At 47.3% G+C, this 22,289-nt stretch overlaps 2 protein-coding genes across 6 annotated transcripts in view; one reads left to right on the top strand and one right to left on the bottom strand.

The window, feature by feature from the left end:
* The window catches only part of DNAI7 (dynein axonemal intermediate chain 7), an 81,382-nt gene extending 61,081 nt beyond the window's left edge, over positions 1-20,301 (top strand). For 4 of the 5 annotated variants that reach the window (XM_081926951.1, XM_081926943.1, XM_081926946.1 and 1 more), the window contains 12 exons: positions 727-828; positions 2,158-2,295; positions 2,672-2,818; positions 4,565-4,668; positions 5,739-6,012; positions 9,685-9,796; positions 12,000-12,163; positions 13,396-13,546; positions 15,439-15,653; positions 17,050-17,220; positions 19,006-19,119; positions 19,889-20,301. In XM_081926951.1, the coding sequence (XP_081783077.1) occupies positions 727-828; positions 2,158-2,295; positions 2,672-2,818; positions 4,565-4,668; positions 5,739-6,012; positions 9,685-9,796; positions 12,000-12,163; positions 13,396-13,546; positions 15,439-15,653; positions 17,050-17,220; positions 19,006-19,119; positions 19,889-20,164 (1,968 nt within the window). In that variant the 3' untranslated portion in view covers positions 20,165-20,301. The remainder of the gene's footprint in view (positions 1-726; positions 829-2,157; positions 2,296-2,671; positions 2,819-4,564; positions 4,669-5,738; positions 6,013-9,684; positions 9,797-11,999; positions 12,164-13,395; positions 13,547-15,438; positions 15,654-17,049; positions 17,221-19,005; positions 19,120-19,888) is intronic. The other variant, XM_081926945.1, reaches the window with a different exon arrangement.
* The window catches only part of IRAG2 (inositol 1,4,5-triphosphate receptor associated 2), a gene marked incomplete at its 5' end in the record, with an annotated part of 60,413 nt that continues 58,297 nt past the window's right edge, over positions 20,174-22,289 (bottom strand). Inside the window, one exon of the mRNA XM_081929254.1 lies at positions 20,174-20,914. Within this exon, the coding sequence (XP_081785380.1) occupies positions 20,671-20,914 (244 nt within the window). The 3' untranslated portion in view covers positions 20,174-20,670. The remainder of the gene's footprint in view (positions 20,915-22,289) is intronic.

Here is a 22,289-nt window from a genome sequence, read left to right as displayed (position 1 = left end):
CTCTCAGCTACTCCTAAGTGTGCCCCCGATGAGGCAGGTGCAGCAATAGAGAGACCCCACCCCAGACCTTGGCTTATGTATCTTCCCCACCAGAGCTGCTCACAAGCAGGTGAAGACTATGCCTGCATGTAACCTGCCTCTGCTCCTCCCTCTTCAGCCCTCTCCTGGTCCTGGGAGACAGCGGAGCACTTGACTCCACACCAGCCTGACTTCTCTCTCCCTCTTCCTGCACCTGTTCCTCATTCTCCAATCCTGAAGCTTCTCCTGCCTCTGGCTCTCGACTCCCGGCTGTTGCAGGCTCCCCCAGTTTACGGATCCTTCCTTCCAAGTCAGTCTCCAACTTTCCTTTCTCTTGGTGATCAGTACCTCACCTCCAGCCAGTCCCTGGCAATACACTTCCAATGACAGCTTTAGAACAGCTCTACATCACACCAGGGATTGCCAACCTTTCCGGACCTGGGACCACATTTGCAAACTGGAGAAGCTGTCATGGGCAACCAAGCCCATAAAGCAGCCTAGTGCAGGCCTAATGTAATGGATTGAGGGAGCACTGCAGGCACCGTCAAGGCCAAGAGCCAGGAGTGATGGGAGTTGTAGTCCAGCAACAGTCACAGGACCATCCGTTCCCATCCTTGAGGCCGTGGATTGCAGAACAAATAGCTCTACAGACAGGTGCTCCTTATCATGCAGGTCAAAATAAAACCAACCTGGTTATGTTCCATGCAGGATCAAGAACGCAGAGGGATTGAACTTTCCGAAATTCATGTTCTGGAGGAAAACTTTCTGACCGCGGCCCAGTGGAAGTCGAAATACAGAGCTCTCGCTCAGGTAGACGTGGGTCTCCCATCACACAGTGTTAATAGCCATAGAATACTTCAGCTCTGGTTTCCTTAAGAAAAAAAAATGGAATCAAAAGTGAAATTTTATTTTATTTATTTTTATTTTATTGGAAATTTGATTTACAACATAACATAACCCCCCCAGTACAGAAATACAATAAAGATAACAAACAACAATACAAACAACCAAGTAAAAGACTTCCTTTATCCTGTATCTGGCCTCCTTATTTACTTCTTATAAGCTGTTTCCTTTATGAATAATTATTAAGATTTTTCTAATTATAACTTAAATATCCACAAAGTCTCCTGCAGACATTACCGTATTTTTCGCCCTATAGGATGCACTTTTCCCCCTCCAAAAATGAAGGGGAAATGTGTGTGCGTCCTATGGGGCGAATGCAGGCTTTCGCTGAAGCCTGGAGAGCGAGAGGGGTCGGTGCGCACCAACCCCTCTCGCTCTCCAGGCTTCAGGCAGATATCCGCAAGCCTTGCGAGCAGCAGCCTGCAGCCCAAAAGCTCAGGGGACAGTGGGGAGGCGGAGCGCCGCCACCCCGCTATTCCCCGACCTGATCTGGAGGCTGGTGGGGGGGGGGAGAAGCAAGCTTGCTTCTCCCCCCCGCCAGCCCCACAAACTTGGGGGACAGCGGGGCAAGCCGCTGCCCCATGGAGGCTAGAGAGGCTGTCCCTGAAGGCAGAAGAGCTTGGGGATGGCTGCGCAAACCTGGGGGGGGGGAATAAAAATTTCCTTGATCCCCCCCCCAAAAAAAAACTAGGTGCGTCCTATGGGCCGGTGTGTTCTACAGGGCGAAAAATACAGTAATCAAAATACGTCCAGGTATGTATTTTAGGGCACTGTTTTGTGAAGTATTATCTGCATTTCCCCCATGCTTTTTGAAACTCTTGTCTAGTGTGTTCTCTAATTGCCTCTGTTAATCTAGCCAGTTCAATATACTCTAATAGTTTGTCTTGCCATTCCTTTTTTTCTGGCACAATTTCTTTTTTCCAGTTTTTAGCAGTTAGGATCCTTGCCGCTCATGTGGCATAGAGGAATATTTTCTGATCTTCTCTTGCTATACCTGTGTCTGTTATCCCTAGTAGTATTTTTGCCCCCTACAAGAGTGAAATTTTAAAGGCTGGAGATGCCGTGCAGCCTCCTATTAAAGATATAAGTTTATAACAGCAGTGGAAATGGTTAGTCACCTCAAATCTGGGAGATCATAAAACATAAAACGCATTTATCCAGTTGCCTTGATAACTCCCTATTAATTGATTTCTTCCTTACGCCACAGTGAGTGTTTCGTGTCTTATTTCCTCCTAGTGGAACCACTACACAGGCTGCGATGGGAGCCCAGACCCAACCATCCCCCAGGATATCAATACTTTCATGAGCTTGTGGAAAGAAGACCCAAATAATGACATCCAGCTTGTTATTGCAAAGGGCAACCAGGTGCTGGAAGTAAGTCTCTGTCATTTGGGAGAAACGGCTTCCAAATAACACCTTCAGAAGTTCCTCCTGGATCAGGCCCACAGCCCATCTAGTCCAGCACCCTGTTCTCACAGTGGCTGAACAGTTGCCTGGGGGGAACCAGCAACCAGGATTCAAATGCAAGTGTGTCCTCCCTTCCCCTGTTCTTTCTAGCAGCTGGCATTCAGAAGAATTGCTGCAATAAATGAATGTGTAAGACGCTCACAACACTGTGTTTTTATTGCTCCTTGCCAAATCTACAGGAGAGCAAGACCACCCCCTCTCCTTCTCCCTTGATCTCTACCATGCAGAGTATTATTATTATTATTATTTATCAAATAACGGAGAAAGTTTAAATGTCTCCTAGCTAATCGAGAAGTTGGAATTTTTCATCATGGACACTCCTTTCCATGAGCTCTCTGCGAAGCATGTCGCGCAGTACACGGAAACCATCCAGCAACTGCAGTCTCTCCTTCACGACAAATACAACGCAGCCACAGAACAAATGCTGAGGGTAAACAGATGTTGGTATTATTTCAGATCCTTGAAGCGTTGCCTTGAGGTTGTCTGTTGCTTCTTACCACCAGTAGGACAGCTGGGGTGTTGTGAATGCAGCGGCGCTGTGGTCTAAACCTCTGAGCCTCTTGGGCTTGCCGATCGGAAGGTCAGCGGTTCGAATCCCCACGGCGGGGTGAACTCCCATTGCTCTGTCCTAGCTCCTGCCAACCTAACAGTTTGAAAGCACGCCAGTGCAAGTAGATAAATAGGTACCATTGCGGCGGGAAGGTAAACGGTGTTTCCGTGTGCTCTGGCTTCTGTCACGGTGTTCCGTTGTGCCAGAAGCAGTTTAGTCATGCTGGCCACATGACCAGGAAAGCTGTCTGTGGGCAAACGCCGGCTCCCTCGGCCTGAAAGTGAGATGAGCACCACAACCCAATAGTCACCTTTCACTGGACTTAACCGTCCACGGGTCCTTTACCGTTTACCTTTTTAGGAGGCCAGATTGCCTCCACCGGTGCATTTGCACTGTGTAGACCTCCCTGCTCCTAGGAAGCTGCATGTTTTCACTCCTGAGAGGTCAGGTAAGCTGCCTCCAGCCCACCTTCCACTAGTGCAGCCTTTCTCAACCTGTGGGTCCCCAGATGTTGTTGAACTACAACTCCCATCACCCTAGCTAGCAAGGCCAGAACTCAGGGATGATGGGAGTTGCAGTCCAACAACATCTGGGGACCCACAGGTTGAGAACTGCTGCGCTAGAGTCTTGAGGGCTGATGCACACATTATGGCTCGTTTGGTTTGAATTACACCTAAAATGTAATGTGTGTATGTGCACAAGGGTTTAGAAACCTGTATTACCATGTGGGCAATACATATCGTAGACCGGATTGGCTGCAGATACTTGCCAGTTATACCTTGGTTTGCAAACTTGGTTTTGCTCCACCTAATGTGTTGAAAGTACCCCAAAGTAATTGGTGTTATAGAATCGTAGAACTGTAGAGTTTCTGCAATACAGGAATCGTGCGTCTACAGCCGTTCCTGGGAGGACTCGAACCACTGACTTTCTGGCTAACAGCTGGATGCACCGACCCATTGCACCACAATGACAGGAAGAAAAATGGGTGGGATCCTTTGTAAGGGTCCTGAGAATATGTCAGTTAAAATGTGACTTGCTCTCAAGAAGGGTCTGTGTGCATCACTGATTTGTGCAGCAAGTCTTTATATATATATTTATTAGTTTTTTACCATATCATTTTCAACAGTAATTAAACATACTTTTACATCTTATACTTTTTTTTTTGTCTTCCATCAATCACATCTGAAAATTTTCCAATCTAATCACTTAATATACATTTCTTACTTTCCCTATTACATTTAAATCTCATAGCTAATATCTCTATTCTTTTTCTACTTTGTAACACTTCTTATATTTCTCCTTGCAAAACTTCTTGTAGACCTACTAGCGTAATTTGTTGATTACCATTGCTTTTCAGATAGTTCATATACTTCTTCCAATCTTCTGTGAATCTCTGGTCCCGCAGGTTTCGAATCCTTCCTGTCATTTTATCCAGTTCTGCATAGTCCATTAATTTTGTCTGCCATTCTTCTTTCGTTGGAATTTCTCCTTGCTTCCATTTCTGGGCTAGCAGTACTCTTGCCACTGTTGTTGCATATAAAAACAGTTTAGCATCTTGCCTATTAATATCCTGACCTAGATTGGTGCAGCAAGTCTTAATTCTCTCCGTTTCAATGTCCCGTGCAGGAAGCCAGCAGCTATGCAGAATCCGAAAGCGGGAACATGGAGGTTGTCATTAAGGAGAAGAATGTTACACTGTGCATTTGGGCAAATCTCAAGAAAGTTCCAAAGTAAGCGTTTGAAGAGGAGAGGGGGCTTGTTGAAGAGCTTTCCTTTTCGCCTGGGAGCCATGATAACACAGTCTGGTCCCATGTCCTGGTCAGGTACCAGTTACAGATAGGTAGCCGTGTTGGTCTGCCATAGTCAAAACAAAAAAATTCCTTCCAGTAGCACCTTAAAGACCAACTAAGTTAGTTCTTGGTATGAGCTTTCGTGTGCATGCACTGTGTATCTGAAGAAGTGTGCATGCACACGAAAGCTCATACCAAGAACTAACTTAGTTGGTCTTTAAGGTGCTACTGGAAGGAATTTTTTTGTTCTGGTCAGGTAACATTTGACAAATTGATCAAGTGGAGTTGCTAGATGGTGGTTACTTAGGAATTAGCACCATGTAGTCCAACCTCTTTCGTTAAGGCCGGATGCTCTCTGTTTGAAGCATCTTGAAATCCTGACAAGACAGAAGTACTGTTTTGGGGGGACAGGGGGACGGTGTGGGGGACTCCCTGGTCCTGAATGGGGTAACTGTGCCCCTGAAGGACCAGGTGCGCAGCCTGGGAGTCATTTTGGACTCACAGCTGTCCATGGAGGCACAGCTTAATTCTGTGTCCCGGGCGGCTGTCTATCAGCTCCACCTGGTATGCAGGATGAGACACTACCTGCCCACAGACTGTCTTGCCAGAGTGGTGCATGCTCTAGTTATCTCCTGCTTGGACTACTGCAATGCGCTCTACATGGGGCTACCTTTGAAGGTGACCCGGAAACTGCAATTAATCCAGAACACGGCAGCTAGACTGGTGACTGGGAGCGGCCGCCGGGACCACATAACACCGGTCCTGAGAGATCTGCATTGGCTCCCAGTACGTTTCCGAGCACAATTCAAAGTTTTGGTGCTGGCCTTGAAAGCCCTAAACGGCCTTGGCCCAGTATACCCGAAGGAGCGCCTCCACCCCCATCGTTCAGCCCGGACACTGAGGTCCAGCGCAAGATTTACAGAATAGATGGGGGAAAGATATTGAGATGGGTCAGAGTTTGTAAGAACGTTCTTGTGGTCCATAATTGTGTCTGCATTCTTCGCAACCAGGTTCCGCAGCCAGATCTTTTACGACGACCAGAGGGAGCCGTGGAATGGGTTTGAGCTCCCGAAGGCGCTGGCCATTTGCGATGTGGCGGTGCGCATCTTGCACACCCATTACGACCATTTGTCCCCTTTCCGGACGTTCCCTAGCGAGCCCCCAAAGCTGGAGATGCCACCGATCAAAACGGTGAAATCCGTGAGTAGCGCGGCCAAGAAAGGGAAAAAGGGCCGTAAGCTGGTAGGAGAAGTTAGTCAGGAAAGCAAGACAGAACATCTAAAGGTAAGGGTTGGCTGAGGGGGAAGAAGGCATCATAGTGTAGTAGATTGATAAGAGACAAGAGTTACAAAGCAAATTGCCTCTGTAGTAGGAATGTACGGTTGTTTCCATCGTGGCATTTCACTCACACAGCAGGGACTTCCCCTTCCTCCCCGCTTCTGTGGACCCCAAAAATCTATCCCTGAAGTTTCCCCAAGCCTCTGTGGCAGATTTTACCTCAAGGTTCGCCTCTCTCCATATGAACCTACCCGGACCCTGAGATCATCTTCTGAGGCCCCTCCTTTGTGTGCCTCCTCCATGAGGGTGGCAACATGAGAACAGGGCCTTTTCTGCAGTGGCTCCCCATTTGTGGGAAGCTCTCCCCAGGGAGGTTGACCTGGCGCCTTCATTATATATTTTTAGGCACCAGGTAAAACCTTCCTCTTCAACCAGGCTTTGGGCTAATTGACCTCCAAAGCCCAATTAAATGTGTTGTAGAAGGGGAGATTATTCTGTTCCTATTTTTGTTATGTACTTCGCAATTTAATACTGTAGTTTTATGTTGTGAACCTCCTAGAAATCTACGGGTATAGGGCTGTATGCAAATTTAATAAATTACAATAATTTTAAGGGGGTGCAGGGGAGGGGGGAGTGGAAGTCTGTTCCCTGGTGGAAATATAGAGTTGGATGCAACCCACAAAGAAGAGACCAGCTGCATCTGATAGAAGATCCATCTGGTTTAACATCCTACTTTTCACAGTGGCCACCCAGAAACTTCCTGGAAGCTTGCACTAGCCCTTTCCGTTTGTTCCCTGCCCGCACCAGCAACTGGTGTTCAGGGCTATAATGCCTCTGTCTATTGTTATTGGCACATATCTGTCTTGAGAGACAATGGAGTGCGCCTCCAGGGGTGAATTCAAACCACTGGAGAATCACGGCGCCTGCTGTGGCCGCAGAGACTGGTAACATATTGTACCTGCTGCCTGCTGCGTTGCTTTTGCCGTGTTATCAGGACCAAAGCAACCTTCTCAGGGTGCAAGCCAGACCAGAGAGAGAGAGAGGGGCAGGCTCTGGTGAATTGAGCGACGAGAGCCATAGTGTCTCGGTTTCTGCATGTGATGCAGAGGGAAGGGAGGGAGAGATGGGGCTTGTCAACCTGGGAAGGGAGCCCATCTAGGAGAAGGAAAACTCTGATCCTAAACTCCTGCTTCCTTGTGGCTGTACACAATGTAGTTTATTGTACAAAACTCACATACAGTGGTAGCTCGGGTTACATATGCTTCAGGTTACATACCCTTCAGGTTACAGATTCCGCTAACCCAGAAATATTACCTTGGCGTAAGAACTTTGCTTCAGGTTGAGAACAGAAATCGTGCTTCAGGATGAGAACTTTGCTTCAGGATGAGAACAGAAATCAAGGCCCCATTAGCAAAAGTGGTGTCTCAGGTTAAGAACAGTTTCAGGTTAAGAACAGACCTCCAGAACAAATTAAGTATTTAACCTGAGGTACCACTGTATACATACATTAGTAATGGATATGACCTCCATTATTTTTAAGCAGCATTTGAACACGGTTTGGCATGGAGTCTACTAGTTTCAAACAGTCACTGTTGATTTTTGGATCCCTGTACCGTACTTGAATCAGCACCTGAATGAGCTTCTCCGTAGTCGTACAGTCTGCAGCATGGAGGCGACTTTTGCATATAGCCCACAAATTCTCAATGGGATCTACGTCTGGGGAATTCCCTGGCCAATCAAGTACCTGTATTTGCTGCTCTGTCATGAATTTCTTCACCGCTTTTGATGTGTGACAGGGGGCTAGGTGCTGCTGCAATATGCCAGTACCGCCAGGATACTTCTTTTCCAGCTCTGGAATAACTCTCCTTTGTAGAACCTCAATATATTTCGGCGAGCGCATCATTCCTTCTGTTGGCTGCAGGCTTCCGACACCATAATGACCAACTGACTTTTCGTGTTTGTTTTGAGTACAGATAGAAAACATGTTTTGTTTCAATTAATTTGCAGAAGGGTGTACTCATTCGTGAGATAGCCTTTGGGAGTAAACCTGGGGGGACGGGGGACCTGCTGCCTTGTGGAACATTTTTGGGAGAAGAAAAGGCTAAGGAGCAAACCCTACACAAATTTGGAGCACAATCCCTAAGACGGTTGGATGGCGCCTTGTCTGCCTCCTTCCGGCAACTTCTGTAGCCAAGCTGGTGCCAATTGTCGTGTCCTGCTTTCCTTTGAAACCACATCAGCAAGGCCGAGATTGGGGGTGGGGTCTTGTTGTCTGGGCAGCCCAGGACCTCCAGACACACTGTCCACCGAGATTGTGCACCGAAAAGCTCACCTCTGTATATAAAAGTTCCATTTTTAAAATATACTCAGGAATCCAGTGTGAATTTCATGCTCTTTATTCAGCTTATAGCAACGATGAATGAAACTATCCCCAAAACGTCTAGCTATATATACATTATTTACACAATGGGCCCCACGTGATTGGCTAATTCCGGGCTGCTCCTGCAGGCCAATCAGGTTGCGGATTCACCTCCTCCAGAAGCCTGATTGGCTGCTCCTGCAGGCCAATCAGGTTGCTGATTCACTTCCTCCCGGAGCTGGATTGGGTGGCTCCTGTGAACCAATCAGACTGCTGCATTTTGGATCCTATTGTTCTAGGATTCAGCTCAGTACATAACAATTTTGCTGTGGCTAATAGCCATGGATAGACCTGCCCTATGTGAATTAGCCTTGCCCCCCACTTTTAAAGCCATTTAAGCTAACGGTTATCATCACGTCTTCGCGGCATCACGTCTTCGCTTTTGCCCTGCGTAAAGAAATCCTTTATTTTGTATGCCATTAAATTTCATTGGATAACCCTGCACGGTAATATTACACAGTGGAGTAGGTACTGGCACTGGGAGATTCTGGCCCCCTTCCCCTCCCCCACTTTTGGGCATGTGTAATAAAGGGGAAACATTTTGCCAACTGGTTTCCACAGTTCTCCAAGAGATATTCTGTACCCTTAGATCTTCTGTTGTGTTTACTAAACTATGTAAAAGAGCACACAAGAGTAGATCAGGCTCTATATTTCATGAGTCTAGATGGAATACCTGACTCATGCCAAGGTGTGTGTGTGAGAGAGCAAGAAATCAGATGAATAAATTCGACTTAATGAGGAAGTTTAATATTGTTAAACTAGAGGCTCTCCTTAAGGAGGGAGAGAGGTTTAGCAGAAGTATTTGTGAGTGGAACCTGGTATCTTGCATCAAAGGAGAGCTGGAAATTTCAGGACAGGGAACTGATCATGTGCACCTACGTGGACATGAAATTAAGGTATTCAAGGAAAATTCAAAAGCTTTAAACAAAATGAAGAACACGTCAGATACCAGCTGAAGTACCTGCAGCCTTTTAGTTTCATTGACATCTATTTATAAAAAATTTTTTTTGCTCTATAATGGTAAAATGGTTTATTTTTTATATAAAAGATTTTTAAAAATAGTTCTTTAAATATGGACGTTCTTAATATTTTAGACATGTAGATTGTGTACTGATACTCTGCACTAGTAAAGTTTATTTGAAAACGACTGCAGAGATGAAGTCAAGACCCTAGCCCTCATTGTGCCCTGAGAAGTTTCCCATCCACAAAGGGTTTAGCAGGCCAGCATCTGCAGCAGGGTGTTTGTTTATTGTTTTCAGAGTGCCTTGCATAATTCCGCCATCTCCGAAACGAAGAGCACCAGCGAAGAGGACGGGAGTGCAGGCAAAGTTTTTGACAAGAGCTCCAGCATCTTGAAATCTGTTTCCAGAGGTACTCAATCAAGCTTTCTGTGCACTGACTGTTGACTAATGGTGTCGGTTTAAAGCAGGGATGAGGATGTAGTCAAAGAATTATAGAACTATAGAGTGGGAGGGTCAACTAGTCAAAACTCCTTGCAATGCAGGAATCTTTGGCCCCATCTGGGGCTCAAACCCATGACTCTGAGATTAAAAGTCTCATGCTCTACCAACCAAGCTGTCCCAGGACAGGCCCATGTGTTGCTGGACTCCAGCTCCCCATCGTCCCTGGCATCTGTAGACATGATAATATAATAATAATAATTTATTATTTATCCCCCGCCCATCTGGCTGGGTTTCCCCAGCCACTCTGGGCAGCTTCCAACAAAGTATTAAAATACAGTAGTCTGTTAAACATTAAAAGCTTCCCTAAAGAGGGCTGCATTCAGATGTCTTCTAAAAGTCTGGTAGTTGTTCTTTTCTTTGCCGTCGGTGGGAGCGTGTTCCACAAGGCGGGTGCCACTACCGAGAAGGCCCTCTGCCTGGTTCCCTGTAACTTGGCTTTTCGTAGCGAGGGAACCTCCAGAAGGTCCTTGGCACTGAACCTCAGTGTCCGGGCAGAACGATGGGGGTGGAGACGCTCCTTCAGGTATGCTGGGTTGAGGCTGTTTAGGGCTTTCAAGGTCAGCACCAACACTTTGAATTGTGCTCAGAAATGTATTGGGATCCAATGTAGCTCTTTCAGGACTGGTGTTATGTGGTCTCGGCGGCCGCTCCCAGTCACCAGTCTAGCTGTCGCATTCTGAATTAGTTGTAGTTTCCGGGTCATCTTCAAAGGTAGCCCCACGTAGAGCGCATTGCGGTAGTCCAAGTGGGAGATAACTAGGGCATGCACCACTCTGGCGAGACAGTCCGCGGGCAGATAGGGTCTCAGCCTGTGTACCAGATGATATTTAACGTATCAATTAAATATACTTTGATCCCAGGAGATGGTGTCCCTGTGGAACACCCTTCCTTCACATGTCAAGGAGATAAAGAACTACACAACTTTTAGAAGATATCCAACGGCAGCCATGTATCGGGAAGCTTTTAATGCTTGATGTTTTACTATGTTTTTATATATGCTGCAAGCCGCCCAAAGTGGCTGGGGAAACCCTACCAGATGAACGGGGTATAAATAATAATAATAATAATAATAATAATAATAATAATAATAATAATAATAATAATAATGTTTGCCTTTTTAACTCAGTTATTGCAGCTGATAATTTCTGATACAATCGTACTTCTGTTCTCAAACGATCAAAATCCGAAGTGAGTGTTCCTGTTTTCAAACGTTCTTGTGGAAGCCGAACGTCCGAAGGGGCTTCTGTGGCTTCTGATTGGCTGTAGGAGCTTCCAGCAGCCAATCAGAAGCCACACTTTGCAAGTCGAATGTTTTGGAAGTCGAATGGAGTTCCGGAACAGATTCCGTTCGACTTCTGAGGTACGACTGTATCTGGAATATATTTACTGATACTTTGCAGTCAATGTTTTTATCAATGTATCGTGCCAAACATGGCCAGTGTTTGTTCTCTGCACTGTGATTTCTGCATTGCAGGGGGTTCGACTCGATGACCCTTTGGGATCCCTTCTGATTCTACAATTCTAGGATTCTATTTGTATATAAAGCCTGAATCAATTTGGGACCCCCCAAAATAAATAAATTAGGGATCAGCAAACTTTTTCAGCAGGGGGCCAGTCCACTGTCCCTCAGACCTTGCGGGGGCCAGACTATATTTTTTGGGGGGGAAATGAACGAATTCCTATGCCCCACAAATAACCCAGAGATGCATTTTAAATAAACGGACACATTCTACTCATATAAAAACACACTGATTCCCAGACCGTCCGTGGGCCGGATTTAGAAGGCGATTGGGCCAGATCCGGTCCCTGGGCCTTAGTTTGCTTACCCATGCCCTAGACAGTTTGGGTAAGGTCATTAATAAAAGCTATTTCCATTAACACGTCCTCCCTGTAGCTATCTAACACAGATTATAGCCAAAGGCTAACTTGCCACAAATAGAAGGGTATTTACAGTGTACTTTATTTTGTGCTGACTCACTCCCACAAGTTTGCTGACTCACGCTTGACCAGCTGCAGGGGGCAAGCACACCCAAATCAACCCTTTCTTGTCCTTTTTCTCTGCATGCATAAGCTTGCATACACTAACAGTGGGTGGGGTTTTCCTCCCCCAGTTCACATCTCATCCCTGCGGATCATTGGCACCAGCGAATCCGAACCTTTGGAAGAGCACGTCGTGGATTTGAACCAGTTCATGCCAGTGGGCGGAGTTTACTATTTCGATGCCCTGAAGCTCCCGCCTCAAGCCAAACTCGTCAAAGGCTGGACCATGGTGGAAGTGAGTTTCATCTTAAGAGAAAAGGAGTAGAAATGTGCTTTGCTTGCCAAAAGAGCCCTTCTCACCTGGACACTGGGTTGTTGGGGATGGAAGGCAAGGGAGAAGATCCAAGAGGACTAGGTAAAGGTAAAGGGACCCCTGACCATTAGGTCCAGTCGTGGCCGACTCTGGGGTTGCGGCTCTCATCTCGCTTTACTGGCCGAGGGAGCCGGTGTACAGCTTCCGGGTCATGTGGCCAGCAGGACTAAGCCGCTTCTGGTGAACCAGAGCAGCGCACGGAAACACTGTTTGCCTTCCCGCCGGAGCGGTACCTATTTATCTACTTGCACTTTGACGTGCTTTCGAACTGCTAGGTTGGCAGGAGCAGGGACCGAGCAACGGGAGTTCACCCCGTCACGGAGATTTGAACTGCCGACCTTCTGATCGGCAAGCCCTAGGCTCTGTGGTTTAACCCACAGCGCCACCCGCATCCCGAGTTCAAGGTACTGGTGTTCAAATTCCTATACAGCTTGGGACCAGGATACAGAAAAGATGGTCTCCTGTGCTCTGCAGCAGAGGGAATGTTCCAGATGCTGCCTTATCAGAAGGTCTGTTGTGCCCAATGTAGGAACTTGGCCTTTAACTTGGTGGCCCCTTACCCTTTGAAACTCCCTCCCACTATGTATCAGACAGGCGCCATCTTTGTTGTTGTCATTTCAAAGCCTGTTGGAAACTTTCTTTTTTAAGCAGCTTTTTCAGTGGAGATTTTTAGAATCTCATTTGGTATCTGCATTGGATTTGAAATTCATTGTTTTTGATGATATTTTTTTTTAAAAAAGTGTTTATATATGAAGGAATTTTTAATATATATTCCTTTTATTGTGGATTTCACAGTCCTGTTATCATGAAGCGGCTTCACGGGAAGCAATTCAGAAATGAAATTTGGCAGAGGAGGGAGATTCGGGTTCTTCTCCAGCTTAAGTTTTGATCTGGAGGGGGAAAAAATGTTTTGAGCTTTAGCCCCTCACATCTGAAATGAGCGGCTCAGGCTACTGAAATTCGTACTTCCAAGCCAATAAATATATTTGGTTGCTTGGGAATGCAAATCAGAAGTGAGCCTGACTCGCTGGGTGAAATAGGACCATTTTCCAGACCGCAGTGATGTTTCACGGTGCAAAATCAAAGACAACTGTAGACAACTGAGTGATTCTTAACAAACACGGCTGTTGCGTCTTCTCTGCTACTTGCCAAAGGTGCTGGATACAGGCTTGGAGATCTATCCCTACGAGGCAACATGTGACGAAAACGAGGATCCTTCTTCCGTGACTGTAGGGCTCACGGTCCGACTGCTTGACAGCGTGATCTATTTTGAAGAGCCTCTGATTGCAAGATGGGATGCCAAAGGTCTGATACGCCCATAAATGGCTGAAGCAACCAGTTGCTCAATTCCAGCCTTTATCTACCTGGTGATGCCAATGGAGGGGTACAGCGTTTGCAGGGGGAGAACTGGCGGATCGGGATTGCTTAACCCTTTCTCGCCCTGTCAGTTCTCCTCTGCCACTCTTTCTCCATACAATTATTTTTTACCTCCAGCTGCCTTGCAGGTTACAAATAGGCCTCTGTGTGTGTGTGTGTAGAAATCAGTATGAGTTGCACACCTCCTCCAAGAAAAGGGTTAATCACCTCCTGCCCACCTCCCCACCAGACCTCCAAATGTTGCCCAGAGGCATTCCTGATAAAGTGAAGATGATAGACAGCTAAAACCTCCGTCTACACTTTGCAGTGCGTTTGAATGCTTTATTAAAAGGATAGAAACAATACAGTGGTACCTTGGGTTACAGATGCTTCAGGTTACAGACTCCGCTAACCCAGAAATAATACCGCGGGTTAAGAACTTTGCTGCAGGATGAGAACAGAAATCGTGTGGCAGTGGCAGCAGGAGGCCCCATTAGCCTAAAGTGGTGCTTCAGGTTAAGAACAGTTTCAGGTTAAGAACGGACCTCCGGAACGAATCTAGTTCTTAACCAGAGGTACCACTGTATACCGTTTCAGAATGAGTAAACAACGGAGTGGGAAACAGCTTCGCATGTGCCACAGGCAGGCGTCAGATGCACAACATTGGGGAACATTTGTCCTGAACATCTCGGTGGAAGGGAAGGATGGCAGAGAACATGCTTTGCTAGTTTCTGTCCCGGGGGATCTCCAACTAAAACGGGGTGAGGAACAAATTCTGGCCAGTGGGCTGGATTCTGACCACCCCACCCCCTGCAGGTCATTTTGAAGGTTGCCCACCCATCAGTTGCTGAGATTAGAATGACCCAGAGTAATGTTTTGCCTTTTGGGGTGGAGCTCAAGCCGGGCCTTCCGAATAATATCCTCTGCATCACCAGTTTGAATTTGGACCAGCAGTGCAAAGTCGTATTTGTGCTTTCGGCCTTCCTGTAAGCGTTGATCCAAGCAGGGCTTGCTAATCAGCATTGACAGGAAGCCCCACTTGCAAAAGGAGCAATTGAGAATGCATAGTTCTTGGTCGATCCTTTGCAGCCATAATTCTATCTGCCCCACACCTGCTGTCACATGTGGGGCAGATGGGCTGGGGAGTGGGGGATTGGCCTCGTGGATCAAGCTGGGACCTGTGCCCGGTCCAGTTTTGCTTCCAGGCTGGTTAATAATAATAATAATTTGTTATTTATGCCCTGTCCATCTGGCTGGGTTTCCCCAGCCACTCTGGGCAGCTTCCACAGAGACCAATAATACACTAAAACGTCACACATTAAAAACTTCCCTGAACAGGGCTGCCATAAGATGCCTTCTGAATGTCAGATAGTTGTTTATCACTTTGACATCTGATGGGAGGGCGTTCCACAGGGCAGGTGCCACTACCGAGAAGGCCCTCTTCCTGGTTCCCTGTAGCTTAGCTTCTCGCAGTGAGGGAACCACCAGAAGGCCCTCGGCGCTGGACCTCAGCGTCTGGGCAGAATGATGGGGGTGGAGATGCTCCTTCAGGTATACTAGGCCGAGGCCGTTTAGGGCTTTAAAGGTCAATACCAACACTTTGAATTGTGCTCGGAAACGTACTGGGAGCCAATGTAGGTCTTTCAAGACCGGTGTTATATGGTCTCGGCGGCTGCCCTCAGTCACCAGTCTAGCTGCCGCATTCTGGATTAGTTGTAGTTTCTGGGTCACCTTCAAAGGTAGCCCCACATAGAGCGCATTGCAGTAGTCCAAGCGGGAGATAACTAGAGCATGCACCACTCTTCCTCAAACAAAACCCTCTTCCTTTGTTCCTTTGAAAGCGAAATATTGGAGAACGGACGACATTGGGGATGTGGTGTACAACATGCAAGAGAAAGAGATCGCTTTCAAAATGAACGGCTTCTTCACCGTAACGCTGATGCAGGATGCTCACCTCAACATGCCCTACCAGTCGTGGGAACTCCGGCCCAATGGGACCGATGAAGCCTTCCTCACCATCCTCACCACCTTCGCTGAGGTGCAGATTCAAATCAAGGTATACCGCTTCATCCTGTAGCCCAATTCCGTCTGTATGTTAACTAGGAAGGAAGTCCTGCACAATGCAATAGGACTTAGGGCCATAGAGTTTGCAGGATCATAGAGTTTGCAGGATATTTCAGGGGCCTTTTTAGAGCTTTTTAAAAATAAAAACTTTCCTTCTTTTCTTTTTTTTTAAAGTATTCCTCTAGCCCTTTTAATTGTGGCCATACAAGAAAAATAGGTGTAGGGACAATTCTACCCTACTTCTTATCCAGTACATTGAGTGGTTAATGTGCATAACAGCCAGCCATTGCGCACATTCACCAGGCCTCATGTAGAACGTGCCCATAATCTGTCCATTAGGTTGTGAACTGCCCTGAGATCTATGGATGAAGGGTGTCAAACAAATAAATGAATAAAATAAAACAAAGGGGGAATTGTGCACATTTCCCAGCCAATATGCATGATCTCCAATGGGTGTGTGATCAGGGGAGGGACTGCAAGAGTTTAGCTTCCCAGTGGCCTGTGGCTCCCTGGCAGATAGATGCCAACATGTACATCCTAGCTGCCCTGCATATTGATTGGTAAAAGGTAAAGGGACCCCCGACCATTAGGTCCAGTCGCGGACAAATCTGGGGCATGGGAACGCCGTTTACCTTCCTGCCAGAGAGGTACCTATTTATCTACTTGCACTGGCATGCTTTTGAACTGCTAGGTTGGCAGGAGCAGGGACCAAGTAATGGGAGCTCACCCTGTCACAGGGATTCAAACTGCTGACCTTCTGATCGGCAAGCCCTAGGCTCTGTGGTTTAACCCATAGCACCACCCATGTAGTAGTTCTTAAATTTATTATTTACATCTGCAATGTAACGTTAGGTACAGGGTGGCCACCTGTATCTTTTTACAGTCAGACGTCCTGAATTGGCCTGCATTGCATTTTTCAGCTGCTTTTGCTTCTGTGCCACAACAGAACTATCTGCTCTTGCAAAGGGAATGCCTCACCTCCATTTGACTTGCTGTCGTGGGCTTGTTTACATCCATGCCCACATCAGAGACTCTGGGAGAGAAGGATGTTGAATACCGGCTCCTCTCTGAGAATAGCCAGGAATGTAGAATCGGTGGCTTTCAAAATGTTGCCTGTCTGCAACTCCCATCATCTGTGACCTGTGGCCATGCTAAGCTGGGGCTGATGGGAGTTGGAGTCTTAACAGCACTGGGGTGCCGCAGATTCGCCGGCTGGCAGTGCGATATTTCCCTGTACTCCAGAAGTAACCCTCCTCTTCTGTAAGGTGGAAAGTGCCCTTCCATCTTCAATTTGGGAGGGCAGAGGAAGAAGTGTGCAATGGCTGCCAGATGTTTATGGCATGATGGCAGCAAACTGATGATAACTCTTGCTTTGCTCCCGGAGGCAGCTCAATCAGTGTATGTTAGCTGGAATCACCACCATGGAAGACACCACTCTTCTCTCTGACCTGAGAGGGGTGTGGATGAGCCCCCTAGCTCTCACCATTGCTCTGAAAAGGGCTGGAATGAACATCTTCCCGGAGGAATACTCTCCTAAGTATGTCTCCATCAACAAGAAGGTAAGAGACCAGGGCTAAATGTCTACATCCATTCATATTTTACTTTTGGTTGCAATGCCTCATTTTTCAGAAGAGTCCAGGGCAGTGTACAAAAAGCGTGAACGGAAACGAAAAGCTGAGCTGCCAAATAGATGACCAGGAAGGTCAAAACGAAACTTGAGTGGAGAAGGCACATTAGCCTAAAGTATCGCTGTGGGTTAAACCACAGAGCCTAGGGCTTGCCGATCAGAAGGTCGGCGATTCGAATCCCCACGACGGGGTGAGCTCCCATTGCTCGGTCCCTGCTCCTGCCAACCTAGCAGTTCGAAAGCACGTCAAAGTGCAAGTAGATAAATAGGTACCACTCCAGCGGTAAGGTAAACGGCGTTTCCATGTGCTGCTCTGGTTCGCCAAAAGTGGCTTAGTCATGCTGGCCACATGACCCAGAAGCTGTACGCCGGCTCCCTCGGCCAATAAAGCGAGATGAGCGTCGCAACCCCAGAGTCGGTCATGACTAGACCTAATGGTCAGGGGTCCCTTTACCTTTACCTTTTATCATTGGAAATTATGCAAACTCTCAACTACAGATGGAGAATTGCACCCATTCAGCTTTCTTAAGCAATCTGAGCTGATTCGTGTTCAGAATGGATTTTGGGCTCAAAAAATGAAGCAAATGCATTTTGAAGGGTGTATTTTAGGATAAAATACATTTAGAAATGTGTGCATTGACCCCCCCCCCATATTTAAATATATTCTGTGCTAGAATACAGAACTTAGATATGAATTTCTGTAGCCCCATCAGCCCAAGCCAGCATGGCTCCATTATTCAAGGGTGGTGAGAATTGTTGCCCAGCCAAACCTGGAAGGCCAGAGCTTCCTGCAGCTCTGCCCCATCCTCCTTACCTTTATATGTTGTTGGCATCTGTCTGTCTCGAGGGACAATGGAGTGTACCTCCACGGGAGAAGTCAAACTGAAGTGACCACCCCGGGGGTGCAAGGCTAGGCAGTGTATACAGAGGTCCTTTGGTGCCCATATGAGAAGACCCCCATCTCAGCCTCACTGATGTGAAAAGCAGAGCAAGACATTTAGTAGCAGCCTGGCTGCAGGAATTGTTGGAATCTGGTGTAACATCCAACTGTCTTAGGGACTCCACTCAGGATTTGTATAGGGTTTTCTCCCGAGCCTTTTCTTCTCTCAAAGATATCCCAAAAGGCAGTGGAGGTTTAGGGTTTTCCTTCTCCTAGATGGGCTACCTTCCCAGGTTGATGAGCCCCATCTGCCCTTGACTTCCTTCTACAGCGTGTGCAGAAACATCCTTCTTGACTGCTGGACCCACTATTGGTCTTGTCTGCTCAATCCGCCGGAGCCTGTCTTTGCATGTTATAATAATAATTTGTTATTCATACCCCGCCCATCTGGCTGGGCTTCCCCAGCCACTCTGGGCGGCTTCCAACAAAATACAGTAATGCATCAAACGTTAAAAGCTTCCCTAAACAGGTCTGCCTTCAGATGTCTTCTAAAAGACTGGTAGTTGTTGTTCTCTTTGACATCTGGTGGGAGGGTGTTCCACAGGGCGGGTGCCACTACCGAGAAGGCCCTCTGCCTGGTTCCCTGTTATAACAAGTAAACATAGAGTGGTGGTTTGTGTTTGCATGCCTCATGTTGAGAGCGATGGCCAACATTTATTTTATTGATCTGGGAGCATCGAGTACACAAGATCCCACCTTCCATTAAAGAGAGACGATGTCGAATGCTTTCAGGTGGAGAGGTGTTTCAGTCTTCTGTTTCTGTCTTCTTGTTTTCAGACACTTTTAGCAGAAATCACCAGTTACCAGCAAATGGCACTCATCGCATCTTCCTTTGCCTTCAGCTGGAGCAAGTGGAACTTGCTGAGCGGAGAAGAAAATGTGGTCTTCAGGGTACGTATGGGCTGTGCTACTTTTGGTTTCGTTTTCAAGCTCCCTCCCTGCATTCTACAAACAGGAGCAGGCAGCTTTCATGTGCCTTGCCCTCATCTCCTGTCCAAGTAGGTAGCCATTGATGGTGGTCAGGGGGGCAAGGTAGGAAGAGAAGACCACCTGGTAGAGGCATTTTGCCCTCTCAGAATCTGGACATAGACACCCAGTGCTGATGGTGAGTGTGCTGTCATTGCTAAAGCTGCGTCAGGGATCAGAATGATGCCTGGCTTCCCCTTTGCACTATGGGAAACACAAGTTTAAGCAAACCAAACTCGGCCCTCCAGCTGCTTTTGGACTACAATTCCCATCATCCCTGACCACTGGTCCTGTGGGCTAGGGATGATGGGAGTTGTAGTCCCAAAACTTCTGGAGGGCCGAGTTTGCCTATGCCTGGCCTAGAATGTAGGGATTAGGGGATGGGCAGTGCTGACAGCTAGCAGAGAGAATGAGTGTGCAAAGCTTGTTTCAGCCTTCAGCAACTGAAACCCGACTTGTACACACCCCCACCCCAAGGGCTATCCCCTCCAGCTGACTGCAGTCCCCCTCATCCCCAGCCCTCGACCATGCTGCTGGGGCCAATGGGAGCTGGAGTCCCACAGGTTAGCCCCTCTGAAAAAGGAAGATTTTGGTGCCACCCTCCAGCCCCCCATTTTTCTAAACAAACAAACATTACTACTTCCAAGCCCATCAGGTTGTTGGCTGTAACAGCTCCTGCCTGTCCTGTCGGTAGATCTGTGAACACCTTACAAAAGAGCCAGTATGGGATAAAGAATGGGCCCTCCTGATGTTCAACGGGCAGAGAGCTCAGAGGCTCCAGCTCACTGAGGAAAGTGACAACTTCTCAAAGAATATAGCAGAGGACACGGAATTCCACTCCACCCTTTACCACCTGATCAAAGACTTTGGCAGCGAAGAAGCAATGGAGAGAATTAGGCAGGCCCACCATCTATTCATCGACGTCGTGTACCAGCTACTGCTGTCTACCAAGCTACTAACGTACTCTTGAGAAGCCACGCACCGCTTAAGAACTTTATTGAGTCGAAGACACTCCTGTCAATAAAATAAGAGGTTGACGTTTGCGATAGGTTCAACATTTCAGATGCATTTTTTCCTCCAGAAAAAAATAAATACCATACTTTGTAAGCTGTTTGTGGACAAACTATATTCACTCCCAAGTGTTTCCTAAAACACGTTTCCTAAGAGCTTGCAGCTTCGGTACGATTGGGGGAGGGAGGGAAGAGAGATTTTTTAAAATTCAGAAGGTGCCGGAAAGCATCAAACTGTGTTTCGTTTTGAACTGAATTACCAGGAAATAACTTGCAAGGGCAGGGCCTCCAGAAAAATTGAGACGTTGCATCTGGAAGCTGCATGGGGACCTTGGATGATGTTGAAAGTTCAGAGAGCTTGAAATATTTTCTAGCCCTTTGCACCTGCCCATTGAAAACCACATGGCAGGACAGCTCCCCATCTTGATGTTCAAAAGGGACCTCATCTTGAACTCCCACCAGTGAATTATACGGGAGGTGGAGCTTGGTGCTGGAGGCGAGTATATGGCCACAGCAGCTGCTGCACAGATGTCCAAGCGTCGCCTGTCCCGACAGGGGCTCCTTCTGCTGGCCTCTGGAAGGAGAAGCCCAGGAGGAAGGTGGAAAGAACGGCAAGGAGCACCACCGCAAAGATGGAGACGAAGAGAGTCTTGCTGGTCCTGCAGATGGCAGTCTGGAGAGAGGAGGCCCAAGAGGAGAATCTGCTATACCTGTAGGGAGGAAAAAGATGGTGGCTATCTGCAGACTAGTTGCACTGCAGAAGGCGTGCTGGGGAGACCACACATTACAAGCAACACAAAATAACTGTAAGGTAAAAGGTGACCCCTGAACATTAGGTCCAGTCGTGACCGACTCTGGGGTTGCGGCGCTCATCTCGCTTTATTGGCCGAGGGAGCCGGAGTACAGCTTCCGGGTCATGTGGCCAGCATGACTATGCCACTTCTGGAGAACCAGAGCAGCGCACAGAAACGCCGTTAACCTTCCCGCCGGAGCGGTACCTATTTATCTACTTGCACTTTGACGTGCTTTCGAACTGCTAGGTGGGCAGGAGCTGGGACCGAGCAATGGAAGCTCACCCCTTTGTGGAGATTCGAACCGCCGACCTTCCGATCGGCAAGTCCTAGGCTCTGTGGTTTAACCCACAGCGCCACCCGCGTCCCTAAAATAACTGTAGCTAGGTTTTAATAACAAAAACTCCTTTTACATTAATTATAATATATCAGTAAGCATGACCCATCCACCAACCCAACCACCAGGGAACAGAGAGAGCTAGGTGCTGCTGCTCTTTATATACTATACCCAACAGCTTAATTAACATAACTTAACAGCACCTGCTATACTGCTTCACAGCTGTAAAACTAGGTCACGTTCTTTGCTCTGGCCCTTAAAGAAATACACATCTTGTAGAACAATAATGAACCTTCACATTTAAAGAGACCATTCAACAAAAGCATGCAGGGAGGAGACTTTTGGTGCTTTAGGCCAGTGTTTCCCAACCTTGTGCCTCCAGCTGTTTTTGAACTACAACTCCCATCATCCGTGACTAGCAAGACCAGTGGCAAGGGATGATGGGAATTGTAGTCCAAAAACAGCTGGAGGCACAAGGTTGGGAAACACTGCTTTAGGCTAGGACTCAGTTGGCAACAGCATAGGCGATCAAGACTTGCAGCAACTTGTTGTGTTCCAGCACGTGCTAAAGTAAATCTGAAGATCTTCATTGGATTCATGGAGCGAGGACCTGCTGAAATGTGCTCCAATTTCCCTTTTTAGAATTTTGGTTTTAGGATGGTTGAGCCGCCATCAGAAATGGGTTGGGCCACAAGGAGGACCAAAATGGGTAGGTAGGCAAGGAACAGAGGACAAAAGAAGGGGGGGGGAGTCAGGATCTGTGTCTTAACATTACAGCCCCACAATTTAACAATGTAATGTTGTTAACCTCTCCAAGGATCTGCGTGGGCAATGGGAAATCTCTTCCATATTGGTGGACATCAGAAACAAACGCCGGCCACACCATGTGTATCTTCACCTTTAAATGTGAGCTGAATTCCTCCCCCTCCCTGCTCAGAAGTTGCCTTTATTTGCTGC

Source organism: Podarcis melisellensis (assembly GCF_964234715.1).
Source record: "Podarcis melisellensis genome assembly, chromosome: 10".
In the NCBI taxonomy this organism is placed as follows: Eukaryota; Metazoa; Chordata; class Lepidosauria; order Squamata; family Lacertidae; genus Podarcis; species Podarcis melisellensis.
The sequence above is the reverse complement of the archived record's forward strand: the minus strand, read 5'-3'. Positions and strand labels throughout refer to the sequence as shown.